We start from the raw sequence: 16696 nt of genomic DNA, 5'->3' as shown, positions 1-16696 counted from the left end.
CTTTGGGATGTGGTAGAACGGGAGATTCACAGCTTGAAAGTGCACCTGAAAAATCTGCAGGAATTGCGTGATGCAATCATGTCATCACGGACCAGAATCTCAAAGGAATGCTTCCAACATCTTGTGGAATCAATGCCACGAATAATTGAGGCTGTTTTGGGAGGCCCTACCCAGTATTAGTATAGTGTTCCTATTAAAGGGAGGTCCTACCCAGTATCAGGTGGAGGTTGAAATCGTAGGACAGGCTCATTGTAATACATGGAATGGAATATAATGAGCCTGTCCTCCGATTTCTACCTCCACTCTATCTAATACTACCACCCTGAATTCAATGAATTGCAGACAATGGTTTCCTGCATCGTGTTTGATTTCGACAGCAGATTGTGTCCCAGTTGAAGGATCAAGGACACATGATTTACACTTGATTCTGCTGCGGAAATTAAACACCCTGCGGAAAGCCCTTATCTGAGCATTGATTGAGTACCTTTATCTCCACTCCTATCAGGGGAGGCTGGTGGAGGTAGAAGTCGGAGGATGGGCTCATTTTAATGCATGGAACAGAATGAGGGATGTTTACCTTGTCAAAGGACTTGGTGACCATGCTGACAGAGGTGTTGTTGCCTGTGGTGTTGAGCACAGGTCTCAGGTTGAGGATGAGGTGAGTGAGTGGCAGCATGCCCAGTGAGTAGAGAGCCAGGTTCAGCATGTGGGCTTTCATACCGTACGCTTTCCTGGGTAGAGAAAAGACACTTGTTTGTTGAGCATGGGTGAGATTGACACTCACTGACTCTGGGACTTCCACTCCCCCCCCCACCCTGTCACACACACACACACACACACACACACACACACACACACACACACACACTGCACTGACAGTGTTTCATTATTTAAAATTATTCTAATTTGTAGTGTACATGCCCCATACCCATTTCACAGCCTCTAGCCTTATTGCCACTTAGCCTCGCACAGCCTACAAAATGTATTGTTTTATTGTTCTATTTTGTAAATTTGTTATTGCTATTTTGTTAATATTTTTCTATTTTGTAAATGTTTTGTTAATATTTGCTTATATATTGCTTTTTATGTCCCATGGACCAACCTCACCAAGTCAATTTCTCGTATGTGCAAATATACTTGGCCAAATAAAAAATAAGTCATGGCATATAGGGCTAGGCTTTATCTTGGCGGGCTAACACTCTTGTGAACGTGGGTTTGAACACAGTTGGCTTTGATGTGTATAGTGGGACAGTTTAGAGAGGGATATGAGGGTGATGTGTATGGTCAGTTTAGAGAGGGATATGAGGGTGATGTGTATGGTGGGTCAGTTTAGAGAGGGACATGAGGGTGATGTGTATGGTCAGTTTAGAGAGGGATATGAGGGTGATGAGTATGGTCAGTTTAGAGAGGGATATGAGGGTGATGAGTATGGTCAGTTTAGAGAGGGATATGAGGGTGATGAGTATGGTCAGTTTAGAGAGGGATATGAGGGTGATGAGTATGGTCAGTTTAGAGAGGGATATGAGGGTGATGAGTATGGTCAGTTTAGAGAGGGATATGAGGGTGATGAGTATGGTGGGACAGTTTAGAGAGGGATATGAGGGTGATGAGTATGGTGGGACAGTTTAGAGAGGGATATGAGGGTGATGTGCATCCATGTGTAATAAAGCAATAAAGTGTAATAAAGCAGTCTATATGATCACTCACCATTTCATCGCCAAATACTTCCTGCAGACCGGATGGGTCAGGAGATCGATGCGATGAAATTCCACCATTAGCTGGTAAAAAAACCAAACAATAACAACAACAACAACACTTATACAACAAAAAACAACAAAGTCAGATTATTCAATATCCCCATGAATTGTACGTAGGTCATGTGAAACACAACAGATACTTACATTCAGAGCAACAAGAGGCTTGAACTTGAATTCGTGGTTGACTTTCGCAAGCTTTACAAACTGCATGGGAACCTGGAGGTACCTGAAGTCGTATTGAACCTGTTGATGATAAAAGGCATTGCCTGCATACTGTACTCAACCCTGAATGAGTGTTAGAATGGCCAAATCTATTTTTAGCTCAACTTCTAAATTTTGAATTCTAAGAAAGCAATATCAGATACAGAACAGAGGTAACAGTCTTACATGGTAGTTGGTAGAGTTGACATCATCATCGGACTCCTTCACACAAGTGTCCAAAAGGGTCTGTAGGGAGAACATAACACTTGTTTGAATGCACCTCTGTAACATGTTACTTAAGTACATAGTTTTTAAAGTGTTTATAATGCACCATAAGCATGAATGACTGCATTGTAAAGTCGAATACCATGTTAGCCTGACCACTTAGCACTTCTAAGACTCCAGCTGTGAAAGTGTTTGGTGTCCATGCATTCACGACATCAGCAGAACTGTACTGTATGTATTGTTTGTTGGGGTTTAGTACAGTCTAACTGACCTTGTAGGACTCTGGTAGAAACTCGATCAGGTCCATGATTACGCAACGTCTGGGTGACCCCATTTTGAACATCTCGATAGCCTCACTGCATCTGAAACACACACGTTTAACAACAATAAATAAATACAAAGGTAGATATAACGGGAGATAAAGGGAGAAACTGAGATTGGAATTTCGTCCAACATTCTGAGAGCCACCATTGTTACTGCAACTGCTATGGAACCTTCAGAAGAAAACCTTGAAGAAAAACAACAGGAGACCAGGAGGAGGACTTGAATCTCACCCTGAGGTACCGTCGTGGACTGACCTCTCGCTCTGTATGATGGCGTCGGCAGTGTCCCGCCTCCCGCTGAGCACAGCCTCGTGCAGGAAAGAGGTGTCGTTCTTGTTGAGGGCGATCTTGGCTCCTCGGTCCAACAGCAGCAGCACAGCAGCGGAGTGACCCTCTTTAGCTGCTAGATGCATCGCTGTGTTCTGGAGAGGCAGGGTTTGAAACGTCAAAAACATAGGAAACGCTGACACGTACTGTATGACACGAAGGTGAGACAGGGGAACACACAGACTAAACACACAGGGAAGGTGAGACAGGGGAACACACAGACTAAACACACAGGGAAGGTGAGACAGGGGAACACACAGACTAAACACACAGGGAAGGTGAGACAGGGGAACACACAGACTAAACACACAGGGAAGGTGAGACAGGGGAACACACAGACTAAACACACAGGGAAGGTGAGACAGGGGAACACACAGACTAAACACACAGGGAAGGTGAGACAGGGGAACACACAGACTAAACACACAGGGAAGGTGAGACAGGGGAACACACAGACTAAACACACAGGGAAGGTGAGACAGGGGAACACACAGACTAAACACACAGGGAAGGTGAGACAGGGGAACACACAGACTAAACACACAGGGAAGGATGGTGAGGAACAGGTGAAGCCAATCAATAAGTGAATAACATGAAACAAAGACAAACATAAACTAAGAAACAGGACGAGACATTACAAATACGACCAATAGGATTGCATTATTAGATAGAGGAATTGTATCTGTCTATGGAAGGCATCATTTGACACAAAAACAATCAAGGGTCAAGACACCTTCTTTCCAAACCATTGAGGGTTCAGAGGGGAAAGGGTAAATGGATGAAGAGAGAATTCAGACCCCATCTTCATCGGTCTTGTCGATCAGTTTGATGTTGGAAGCCAACAAGGTGTTCATCGTCTTGGTGTAGCCCTCCGCTGCAGCATGGTGCAGACACGTCCATCCTTTATAATCACTGCATAGACACACACACACACACACACACACACACACACACACACACACATTGTTTGTGCATGCGTGAATGCCTGTGTGTGTGTGTGTGTGTGTGTGTGTGTGTGTGTGTGTGTGTGTGTGTGTGAGAGAGTGTGTGTGTGTCTACAGTACCTGTGGAACAGAGCTCCCCTCTTCAGCAGGAGTTCCACCACTTTGGCGTGACCGCTACATGACGCCAGGTGGAGGGGGGTCATCCCTCGTTCATCTCCCTCGTTCAGAAGACGGGTGTCTGTCATGCTCTCTAGGAGTCTGTGACACGTGTTGATTCTCCCATACCTCAAATTTAAAATGAACCATACAAAGTCAGTCAAAAGATAAATCCTATCGACCGTTTTAGGTAATATATCATAAATGTTACCTTTGGTCTGGCAAAGAAAACTGTAGGCAATTCGCTACATGTAACTACAAGCAATTGCGTGTTTGTCATTTAAACCAAGTCATTTAAACCAAGTCATTTAAACCAAGTCATTTAAACCAAGTCATTTAAACCAAGTCATTTAAACCATGTCATTTAAACCATGTCAATTAAACCATGTCATTTGAACCACTGACATTTAACTCCACAGTGAGTGGAGTGGGCTAAATATAGAGGATGAGTGGGTGGATGGGCTAAATATAGAGAATATCTATATCTATCTGTATCTATATAGAGGGTATCTATATCTATAGATATAAATATATGGATATCTATATCTATCTGTATCTATAGAGGGTTGAATGTGTCCATTTAGTCCACTCACTCGGCTGCGAAGTGCAAAGGAGATTTCTTCTGTTTGCACTTGTGGTCCAGAGGGACATTGAGTCCCAGCATGTTGTTGACAGAGTCAGGGACCCCCAGTCTGCAGGCGTAGTGTAGGGGTGTACAGCCATCGATGTCCTCCGCACCCAAGAGCTCTTTCACACTGCCGAGCTGGGGGCAGGAAACAACAGCACCACCACCACTGTCATCCCATCCTCCGATTTCTACCTCCACCAGCCTCCCCTGATCTACACTGTCCCAGTACAGAGCCTGCTGTAAATAACTGATAATATATGTTGACGTTGCCTTTACCCCCCTCTAGGTGGCAGTAATGCACTACCTGTTCGTCTTGACCAACCTTGTGAGATCATCCTTTCAAATTTGCAATACTCTGACAACTTTATGAAAACTCAAACCATGAATCCTGAGGTCATTCTAACTAGATGCTTTATCATTCATATGGAAACTCCTGACAGGGACATTCATCATTACAGGTACCAGGGGAGGCTGAGGGAGGTAGGACAGGCTCATTGTAGTGCATGGAACGGAATGAGGAATTGTATCAAACACATATTTGATACCATTCCTCATTCCATTCAATGCATTACAATGAGCCCTTCCTCTGATTTCTGCCGCCACCAGCCTCTCCTGACAGGTACATATTTCATGAGTCCCTACCTGCAGGACTTCAGCAGACAGGTTCTTGAGACCTTTGGGCTGCAGAATGGACAGATGGAGGAAATTGCAGCCTGACTTGTCTTTTATTTTCAGATTTGCACCTGGAATTTAAATGGATATGAGTCTCTGTGACACAGGCTACATTTCTAATTATTAAAAAATACAGTATACTTTGATGTCATATTCAATAATGGACTGTTTTCTGTTTATTGAGTCATGAGATTGGGGGTGGTTCCGGTCCAATACACAGCAGACCTGGGTTTAAATAGCATTTGAAATAATTTCAAATACTTGCTTGATTGTGTTGTGCCTGGTGCAATTGAACCAATGCAAGTCCCAAAAAAGGGTAAACCTGTCCATCTGGCAATCCAGGTGCGCTCAAAGTATTTAAAATAATTTCAAATACTACATGAACCAGGTCTGGTACACAGTAGTGTAAACTATACAAGCATTGTGACATGTGTCAGGTCTAACAGTCATATATTACCATGTGCAATTAGAAGAGCCACTGTTCTCCACGCTCCACTGCTAGTGGCCAGGAGCAGGGGGGTGTGACCCTTACAGTCAACGAAGTTGATGTCTGCCCCCTGGAGGACAACAGCAACATGGTCAGATTGGGAGATACTCAGTTCATATGCCCAATAGCTTGTAACGAAAACATACAGTACCAGTCAAAAGTTTGGACACACCTTCTCATTCAATGGTTTTTCTTTATTTAAAAAAAAAAATATTTTCTACATTGTAGATTAATATTGAAGACATCAAAACTACGAAGGAACACATGTGGAATTATGTAGTAAACAAGAAAGTGTTAAACAAACCAGAATATGTTTTTAGATTCTTCAAAGTAGCCACCTTTTGCTTTGATGACAGCTTTGCACACTCTTGGCGAGGTGTGTCCAAACTTTTGACTGGTACCGTATTTACTGACTGCCACCCAATTTTAGGTCTCTTATCTAGTTTAGTGATCACTCACCTTTGATATGAGGTATTCAGCCAATTCAACATGGTCAAATATGGTTGACCTGTGGGTGACGAACACAGTAACAGAGTAAAACCATAGGATATCACATTTCTGCCTTTACGGTAAAAACTCTCAATAACGTTGTCATTTTTACATTCCGATCGTTTTTACATTATCTCGTCCCAGCGCCATACTGTACAACTTACTTATGCAGCGGCGTTTGGCAGGCTCCGTCAGTGATGTTGATGACATCACAGACCGTGCCATAGGTCGACAGCATGAGTTGGACTGCCGCCGTAGCCCCCTGGATACAGGCGAAGTGGAGGGGCGTCGACTTGTCACACTGTTCGGAGAGAAACACAAAGATATGACACAGATTATAACCATGCTAATTTGAAACCATGTCTGGGAATTACAGGGTATTTGTTCACTTTGATTAGATTTGAGAGGTTTGGGGAGGGTCTTGCAGGGTCCCCTGGGGCTGTAACATGAACTGATAATGTAGAAATAATGGACGGATGCATCATAAGTGTTGTTGCCTACCGCATTCTCATAACCCAGAGAACCCATGCTCACTGTCTGTCCATTGTAATGGATGTTGCATCGGTAGGAGGGTTTGATACCATTCCTCATTCCATTCCATGCATTACAATGAACCCGTCCTCCGCTCTCCACCTCCACCAGCCTCCCCTGGCGGAGGGAGACTAACCTGTTGTTGGTCGACCCTGGCTCCCTGTTCTATACAGAGTCTGATAACCTCCAGGTTCCCTCCCCGAACAGCCAGGTGGAGGGGACTGCAATAGGACTTGTCCACATAGTTGATTTGGACGTCAGAATTGCGACCCAACTCCTCACCTTCACACGTGGATGTGAATGGGATAAAGAATCATACGATTGACCATTGAATTAGAATTGAGTAACTGTCATGAATTTCAATGAGCTTTGTAATATAATAATCGAAATGTCAATATGTACTGTATGTACAGTACCAGTCAAAAGTTTGGACACACCTTGCCAAGAGTGTGCAAAGCTGTCATCAAAGCAAAAGGTGGCTATTTTGAACAATCTAAAATAGAAAACATATTCTGGTTTGTTTAACACTTTTTTGTTTTACTACACAATTCCATATGTGTTCCTTCATAGCTTTGATGTCTTTAATATTAATCTACAATGTAGAAAATAATTTAAAAAAATAAAATAATAATAAAGAAAAACCACTGAATGAGAAGGTGTGTCCAAACCTTTGACTGGTTCTGTATGTATTGTAGGTCATGTTTGTACTCTATAGGGCTATTTAGCTTTTAGCTACAAATGAGTAATGTTTACAGCACCACAATACCAGCAGCAAATATCTTGTAGAAGGAATTGTAAAGCCAATTGTTTGCCGTCTGGCCCATTGGTGGTCCTCTGTGGCTCAGTTGGTAGAGCATGGCGCTAACAACGCTTAGGTTGTGGGTTTGATTCCCACTGGGACCATATATACTGAAATGTATGCACTCACTGCAATGTAAGTCGCTTTGGATAAAAGCGTCAGCTTAATGGCGTATATTATTTGTATGTATATATACATATGTATTGTAGGTAATGTTTGTATATGGCTTATTAGCTTTAGTTACACATAAATAAAGTTTGCTCTGGCACTTGGCCCATTTGTGTGTGTTGACTCACCCCTCTGTAGAACCACCTGCATGCACTTGCATGACCCGGCGAAGGCAGCAGCGTGAATGGGATAATGGCCCAGCTTGTTCTGTTGACACAGTCTGGCGCCGTACTTAAACTGCGGGTAACAGGTGTGTAATCAACGCCACGAACAAAAAAACATCCGTTAAGTTACTATGGACGATCCCACGCTGTCCAAAATCATAGTCAATAGTTTCTGATGAACCCGATGGTAAAAGCATATAGTATCTTAAAATCGTCCTTCATCTAATTGCAGTGATAACAAATGCATCAGATAGCTCTTTTGTTTGGGCCAGTAAATTAATTTCAAACTAAATCCACACTCTGTTTCATTGTTGTTTTACCTAATTAAATGGAGTGTGGGTTTAGTGTGGGTTCAGTGTGGGTTCAGTGTGTGTTCCAAGTCAATGTCACCACCAATGTCACTCACCAGAAATCGCAGGGCTTCGTGGTTGTCGATGGAACAGGCCAAAATGACGGGTCCGTTTCCCAGTTCTCCTTCCAGGTTGACGTCTGTGGCGCTGTGGGACAGTAACAACTGGGGAAGAAAAGACATGATACACATCCCTCTGTTAGACGGGGCTGAGCGTCACACTAAGGAATAGAAGTGAGTTTGATGGTTTTTGCCATATACAAATCAGGGGAGGCCGGTGGAGGTAGAAATCGGAGGACGGGCTCATTGTAAGGCATGGAATGGAATTCCTCATTCCATTCCAGCGTTAACAATGAGCCTGTCCTTCGGTTTCTACCTCCACCAGCCTCCCCTCATACACATATATTCAGAATTGGGTAACACTTCCTCGTACAGCACGGAATGAAGTGGTAATAACATGGTAATAACGCGGTAATAACACGGTAATACAGGTGGGAGGGCCATGCTAGGACTGACTGGCCCGAGGTAATTATGATCTGACCTCCACCAGGTTGTTGTGTCTGAGGCTGATAGCCAGGTGGAGAGGAGACATCAGGCCCTGGTTGAGGATGTTTGGATCAGCCCCGAGGTTCAGCAGACACCCACAGCTCTCTGTCTGGCTGCCCTGCACTGCCCAGTGCAACGCAGTGTTGCCCTCATCATCACTGCTGTTCAGCCCTGCGGTCACAGATATACAGTGGATACAGTATAGATACAGATACAGATATAGAGACAGTGACAAGTACAAACACACACACACACACACACACACACACACACACACACACACACAAATACACACACAAATAGATAGAAAGATAATGTACTTTAAAACTAAATAAACTTGAAACTTGAAACTTAAATACATTGACCGACAGATACAGTTATCGTCAACGACAGTAACCACATGACTGATACAACTCATTTGGGAGAACGTGCCATGATCCACAAATCAAAACAAAACAAAACAAAACAAAACATCCATAAACCATGTGATTCTGATTCTGATTCTGAATCTTACCATCCAGACCAGATACCTCAACAATGAGCTGGATGATACCAAGGTGCCCGCCTGAGGTGGCATAGTGCAGGGGGCTGGCATTGGCTTTGTCACGGACACCCAGGTGGGCAGAGTGTTTCTCCAACGCTGCCTTGTTGCCCTGCTGAGCCCACTGCCAGCGCGGCCATGACACAACAATACTGGGTTATCAACTGACTCACACACTCTGTAGACCAATAGTTGTTAGTTGTGAATAGCTATAGTAGTTAATATTGTTCTTAGTTATTGCATCTATATTTGGGATATCTGTTTTATTTTTATTTTTGTCTTTACTTCAAATGTATCATTTTGACTTACCTCAAATATTTTGGCGGAGATGTCTGTCCCGTCATCTCCATAAAAGACGCTCTGGTATGAGTTGCACTGCAGAGCCGGGGTCTTGGACTGACTCATTAGGCCGGTCACAGCACCTTGAAGATTTCACAGCAACTCCACAGCAACTTCACCAGATTTGTGAATGGAAGGATTGTGCTGTTCGAGGTATGTTCTGCAACAGGCGTAGGTGTACAATGAGGATGATATGAATCTCAAATCTAAATATCTGTCAAGAACCTGCACAACCAACACATTGACCAAATGTAAAACCAGCTGTTCTTACCTGTAGTGTTCCGTGGGTGTGAGTGTGGGGAGTGTCCGTGTGCCTCCTCAAGTTAAGGAGGGGGGTTTATATACAACATGTATTTGCCAGATCAAATGACACATTAGCCCTATAGATACCAGGCTTTGGCGTGTCTGTGACTGGAAAGAGAGGGGGAGTGAGATGATTATGCTAATATAAGTGCATCAAACCATGGCTATAACCTAAGCTAATCGAAGGAGATGCAGCCCTTCCTGTAAAACAACATTAGCTTTAATGATGAGGACGCCCAGCCATCTGCCTGAGAGCTCTCACGAACACACACACACACACACACGCACGCACGCACGCACGCACACACACACACACACACACACACACACACACACACACGCACACACACACACACGCACACACAGTGTCAATTTAGGACCTCTTAGTTATGAAATAAATTTGACTTGATCAAAAGTGAAATTGGGAATTAGTTTTTCATTTACTGTAATCCAATTAAGATAATACAAAATGTTGCCCTCTCAAACAATTAAAATAGTAATTCAATATTATAATGGCACCACAATTGGCTAGTAGCAAACCAAAAAGATCAATAATTATTTCTTTGTACCTAATAATTGTATGTTGTATGTTGTTGTTGTTGTTGTTGTTGTTGTTGTTGTTGTTGTTGTTGTCGTCATCATCTTTATCTTGTTGGTTGTACAGTATTTGTATGAACTGCTGCTGCTCAACAAACTGCCTCTCTGAGGACATTTTCTGAATCTGAATCTGAATTGTGGATGACCACATAATGGATTTATAGCTTGCCGAGGGTCGTCATCAAATTGTACAGGCTTACCATGAATTGATATATAACCCAGGGGTACAATATAGACCTGTTCTTACTTATCAAAATCGAATGCCTACTGTATGACTAAGATCTACAGACTTTCCAGTGTCGTTTGTGAAGTTTGTTGATTACTGGATAAATATTTCTCTGTTGATAACTAGATAAATGTTCCCCTCCAGATTTTAGTCACATCATGTATGTTTCATAAACTGTTGATCCAACTAATCTGTTTTAGACCTAGTACAACTCCGTGCTCCCTCAGGTGAATGCACTATTATTCATCTATTATTATATATGCTTGTACAATAACATACCATTCTTGTTTTCTCACTGAGCTGGGACAAGTGCACACATGTAGCTCTGTTGGTTAAGAGCGGTGTGTGGTTCACAATGCTCTGTTGGTTAACAATGCTGTGTGGTTGTATGTGTAGATAATGAACCACAAATAAAGGCAAACGCCTTTTTTTATTAAAGAGACCTTCGATCATCGAGTTCAATCGCTGTACTCAAATATTTGTTTAGCTTGGCATTGCTCTAAGAGGAACGTGGGGGTAACATTTCATATGCTCCCAATACCAGATAAACACATGTGTCATAATCTTTTTGATTAAAATATTTTACCATGTTTTATTGCTCATATAATTAAACTATAAATAACCTGAACATATTGATGTAATCATGACTTGTATGAAATATGGCTGGTGATTTAATTGCCTGCCACCATTTCATATCACGGAGGCGAAGGAAGTATCATTGCTGTTTCAGTGGGAAAATCTGATACCTCTCCAATATCAAGTTGCTTAGCTCGGAAATAATAATAATAATAAGCATAAGGAAATTGATAGTGTATTGTCTGATATATGTGTACTTTGAAACCAAAGCTCATGTCTAAATCTAAGGAAAGACCTCCTAAGGGAAGACTTCCTGCTGGGACCATATATAGATGTATGCACTCACTGCAGTGTAAGTCGCTTTGGATAAAAGCGTCAGCTTAATGGCATATATTTGAAGACCTTCAACACATTTTCAATCATCACTGAATCGACACCCAGAGTTTTGATAATTAATCTCTGACTCTCCTACACAATCTAAATATATATATATTTTTTTTTACAAAATTGCTTATTCCGGCCCAAAATATTGACATACTTAAAACATGGATTTACATCTTAAAATGTTCGATTTTGACTCGAGGGGGTCTTTAAGGGCCGGTTTCCAGGCGCAGATTAAGCCTGGACTAAATAACATTTTCAATAGAAAATAGCCTAGGATTAGGCCTAATCTGTGTCAGTGAAACCAGCCCTAAATGTACTGTATCTTGTAGGCTACTCTTAATTTAGTTTGTAGGTTGGGTTTGAATGGATTAAATGTCAGTGTCAACCAAACTGTGTTTAATTGCAATGTCAAGTTATCAAAGTTGATATGCCTGTTCTGCTTGTGCTACTGTATTACTGGAAGGTATGATACGAGCTGCACAGATGATGCAGACCTGTGCTTCAGTGATTAAACTTCCCCCTCCAGTGGTCACTTATGGTACTGCTATTGTCTTTTCAATCTCTGATAAAGTCATCGAATTCAGCCACATTGGGCACTTGGAGAGTTTCCAATGTTCAATACCATGGGATAGACCTACGTGAGGAACACTCAGTATGGAATAACGTTGTCTGAGGAGCAGGAAAAAGGTCTCCTGTGTTAGTTTTCCTCTGTGTTTCTTGGTGTTACGCCAGGTGCTAGTGGCTGTGCCCCTGCAGCACAAGGAGCAAGGGGAGGATCTCCTTGTGCTAAGGCCCACTCCCAGAGGGGACAGTATAGTCTTTGGCACCAAGCGGGGCCCTAGGCCCGTGGGTGTGTGATTGTGTGTGTGTGTGTGTGTGTGTGTGTGTATTGTCTTTGGCACCAAGCAGGGCCCTAGGCCCCTGTGTGTGTGTGTGTGTGTGTGTGTGTGTGTGTGTGTGTGTGTGTGCATGTGCGTGCGTGAGCGTGTGTGCATGCTTGTGTGTGTGCATGCTTGTGTGTGTGTGTGTGTGTGTGTGTGTGTAGGACAGGATCAGGCTGCCTAGCTGCTGTGACTCTCTCCTTAATCTACTGGAAAAGTAGGAGGGGCCAAGTGTCATCGTCGTCATCATCCCCAGACTGAGGGCCAGTCACCACTGCTGCCAGTACGGATGAGACTTAGTTAGGACGAGGTGAACTCTACTGTGCCGGCTCAGAGATGTTCTTTTCCCATTGTCCTTCCCAGCACTAATACAGAAACTATGTTGGATGTCCTGTAGGTACCAGTGGAGGCTGGTGGAAGTAGAAATTGGAGGACGGGCTCATGGTAATGCACGGAATGGAATGAGGAATGGTATCAAACATGTAGGCTCATTTTAATGCATGAAACGAAATAAGGAATGGTATCAAACACGTGTTTCCGTGTTTTCCGTGAGCCCGTCTTCCGATGTCTGCCTCTACTAGCCTCCCTGATGTGCTGTAGGTAGAAGATCTAACAATACGCCCACTGTCTTGCATATTCATGAGAGTGTCGAGTCAAGTTACCTCGGAGCCAACTCCCACCTGAAACTTCCAGGTTGCCAGGTATACCAGACCACGTAACAAACAATGGTTTTCACCCCTCTGGAGGGGGTCTTTATGGGTGTATATCATAACTTTATTATTGTACTTTTCTGTTTGTCAGAGGACAGGATTAACTTTAATGTCCCCGAGGGGAAATTTGTCTTAATCAGAATCAGAATCAGAATTCTTTTATTTGGCCAAGTATATTTGCACATACAGGAAATCGACTTGGTGAGGTTGGTGCATGGACATAAAAAACAAATAGCAAATATTGACAAGAAATTTACAAAACAGCAAAGTATTAACAAAATACCAATAACAAATGTACAAATTTACAAAAAAGAACAGCAGAACAATACTTGGTATTGGTTGTGAGCCCCACTGCCATGGGGGAGAAACTGTTCAGGTGGCGCAATGTTTTAGTCTTGATTGACCGGAACCTTTTGACGGATGGAAGTTAAACACACAGTACTGCTGTACATAAAATAACACTGCACATCACTTATAAACAATACATACATCACACATTACCCATGTCATACACCTCTCTCACAGCTACATACATAAAACATACAGTAAATTACACACTACAAAAAACTACACAACAAGAACAAATTGAAATCCAACTAAAACTCCAAAGGAAATGGGGATGAATTGGGCACACCTTTAGGAAACCCCCAAACAACACAACCAGACCGGTCCTAACCTGAAAAAGAAGCAGCAGGAGAAGAGGATGGGCGAATTATACCGGAAAGGGATGAATCGATGTAATCCTTCATGGCATCCCTCTCAGGAGCCGACAAGGAATAGAGACGCCCTCTGGGAGGTGAAGCTCCTGAGAGCAGGTCTATAGAGCAGTCATACGACCGATGAGGGGGTAGAGAGGCAGCACGGGTCTTATTGAACACCTCTTTGAGGTCGAGGTAACAGGAGGGAACACTAGAAAGATCCGGAAAGTCAGAGTCCGATGAAACCAAGGAGCGCGAGGGAACAGGAGGCCTAGCAGACGCTGGAGACTCCAAAGCCACAGGGGGTACAGAGACCGGAAGTCAGGAGGGTGAGCGTCCCTCGCCCCAACCCGTAACCTCCCCAGGGGCCCAATTAAAGTGAGGGTTATGCTTGGAGAGCCAGGGATAGCCCAGGATGAGAGACTGTAAAGGAGAGTTGAACAGGTAGAAACTGCGCCGATAGATTCCAGCAGCCAGAGTGCGGAGAAGTGACGAGGCTCTCGAGGTGCGCCACCAGCTGCTGGCTCTGGCCAGCCGGTTGGCTAACATGGCCGCCGATGGAAGCCTGGAAGGCCTTGTGGCGATCTGTCAGCTCACAGCTCACCCATAGATATGGGAAGGAATGAGTGTTTCAGTTAAGTTTACAGGTGGGGACCTTATAGTGGCCCCCTGAGGGCAGAAGCTGATACTCAGGGTGGAGGACGTGGGGCGGTCCGAAATAATGTTCTGGGCTTGCTTGATGATGGACAGCTTGAGAGAGAGAGAGAGAGAGGGAGAGAGAGGGAGAGAGAGAGAGAGACAGAGAGAGAGACAGAGAGAGAGACAGAGAGAGACAGAGAGAGAGAGAGACAGAGAGAGAGACAGAGAGAGAGACAGAGGGAGAGAGAGAGAGAGAGAGAGAGAGAGAGAGAGAGAGAGAGAGAGCTTTCCTACACTGTGTGATTGTCATACTTTGGGTTGTTTTTGCTCTCTATACCAACCAGGGGAGGCTGGTGGAGGTAGAAATCGGAGGACAGACTCACTGTAATGCACGGCATGGAATGAGGAATGGCATCAAACACTCCCACGACACCAACCTGTAAGCCGGGCTCCAGTTTTTTGCTTTCGCCAACTCCGACAAGATCAAGCCAACCCATGTATGGCAAGACAACAATCGTTGTACAAGTTGGATGAGGCCCATAAGTCCCTCCACAGAACTGGCGGCAGCTAGCCAGCCAGGCTACCAGACCAAACTTTAGCCTCAGATCTCCAGTGGTGTCCTCCTATGACTCAGCTCATGTAGAAGGCTCCAGGCCAGAGACAGGACAGAGACAGCTTGACTCTGCCTGCCAAATGGCATGGCGATGAAAGCGCTGGTGTGCTATGACAACAGAATGCTACGCTACCACACAATGTGTTGCACATTCCTTGTACATCTGGTGGAGAAAGATATGATGGTTATTTCTGTGGGGCGTATTGCTGTCTGTTACCTTATTGTTGTTGGTTGTGGTTTATCTATTATCTTATTGTTGCTCTCAGAGTGACACTAATGTTATGAACATAAATAATAAAAAAGAGATAATGATTGTTTATCACTTCCTGTTTATTGCTCTTGGATTCATTTATGTCCAGGGAATTGCTTCGGGAGTTTCTACCATTTAACACACACACACACACACACACACACACACACACACACACACACACACACACACACACACACACACACACACACACACACACACACACACACACACACAGAAAAAAAGAAGAGAGAGAGAGAGAGAAAGAGAGAGAGATAAAGGGAGGAAGGGTGTCATTTTCATTCAACCGCAACAGTTCTTCTTATCTTATCAAAGTCCTCGATCGCGAAAACTTTACACGCTAAATTACGCTCTATCTAACGCACAGCCGCGTCACCACTTGCCACAGGTCTCGCGCGCGCTGAGTTGTTCCGAGGGCTCGCTCTGGTTGATCTGGCGCTGTCCTTGGTGATGAACAGCTCAATCCAATTAGCTTTCACCTCCGGGCTGAAGCCTCCAGCGGGTAGGAAAGCTGCCCCCTTTTAGTCGATCCTGTGTGTCTTGCTATGCAGATAGCCCCATGTTGCGCTCATCCGGTTATTTTTACATGTTCGATATCCGAGGGCACCCTCTTTAACCGTACACTCATGGAGTGTGCAACCTGCAATTTTACCAATCGTAGTGGTAGATTTTCACTACGAGGAAGAGATTTCTGTGTTTATTTCTGATTACAATTTTTTTTTTACAAAGATGTGGACATATCCCTCTCGTAAAGTCACAGAAGGCTTGCGGTCCTAGTCTGATGGGAGGGTAGTCGCTGATAACCTGCCACCGCTCCTTGCTGCTCTTCGGGGGAGAAGAGTTGTATTGTGAAGCTAGAGTGATAAGCAAAAGGTAGGACACGAATTATGCAAATTATTGTGAGGCTATCGAAAGGGAAGTTGCAGTGGAATGTAGTTAACGGTAGTGGAATGTAGTTAACGGTAGTGGAATGTAGTTAACGATAGTGGAATATAGTTAACGGTAGTGGAATGTAGTTAACGGTAATGGAATCGCCAGTACAGATGATCTGGAATATCTGTTGATAGTTTGTGTAATAGCATGCACGAAAACATGTTCATAATAGTCCTAAATGTAAAACAGACTGTAAGAGATGTGTGCGTCTTCAATCTT

At 43.7% G+C, this 16696-nt stretch overlaps 1 protein-coding gene across 1 annotated transcript in view; it reads right to left on the bottom strand.

Moving 5' to 3' along the window:
- trpa1a (transient receptor potential cation channel, subfamily A, member 1a) overlaps window positions 1-9949 on the bottom strand; it is a 14686-nt gene extending 4737 nt beyond the window's left edge. Inside the window, exons 1-20 of the mRNA XM_083689879.1 lie at window positions 9918-9949; window positions 9617-9806; window positions 9281-9431; window positions 8762-8937; window positions 8278-8385; window positions 7836-7944; window positions 6877-7022; window positions 6374-6510; window positions 6180-6228; window positions 5691-5790; window positions 5204-5304; window positions 4527-4696; window positions 3898-4062; window positions 3631-3745; window positions 2762-2928; window positions 2455-2545; window positions 2145-2204; window positions 1902-2000; window positions 1708-1778; window positions 578-731 (exon numbers count right to left, since the gene is read on the bottom strand). Of these exons, the coding sequence (XP_083546005.1) occupies window positions 578-731; window positions 1708-1778; window positions 1902-2000; window positions 2145-2204; window positions 2455-2545; window positions 2762-2928; window positions 3631-3745; window positions 3898-4062; window positions 4527-4696; window positions 5204-5304; window positions 5691-5790; window positions 6180-6228; window positions 6374-6510; window positions 6877-7022; window positions 7836-7944; window positions 8278-8385; window positions 8762-8937; window positions 9281-9431; window positions 9617-9712 (2265 nt within the window). The 5' untranslated portion in view covers window positions 9713-9806; window positions 9918-9949. The remainder of the gene's footprint in view (window positions 1-577; window positions 732-1707; window positions 1779-1901; window positions 2001-2144; window positions 2205-2454; window positions 2546-2761; window positions 2929-3630; window positions 3746-3897; window positions 4063-4526; window positions 4697-5203; window positions 5305-5690; window positions 5791-6179; window positions 6229-6373; window positions 6511-6876; window positions 7023-7835; window positions 7945-8277; window positions 8386-8761; window positions 8938-9280; window positions 9432-9616; window positions 9807-9917) is intronic.
- Between the last annotated feature and the right edge of the window lie 6747 nt (window positions 9950-16696).

This window comes from Argentina silus (genome assembly GCF_951799395.1).
Source record: "Argentina silus genome assembly, chromosome: 18".
NCBI lineage: Eukaryota > Metazoa > Chordata > Actinopteri > Argentiniformes > Argentinidae > Argentina > Argentina silus.
The sequence above is the reverse complement of the archived record's forward strand: the minus strand, read 5'-3'. Positions and strand labels throughout refer to the sequence as shown.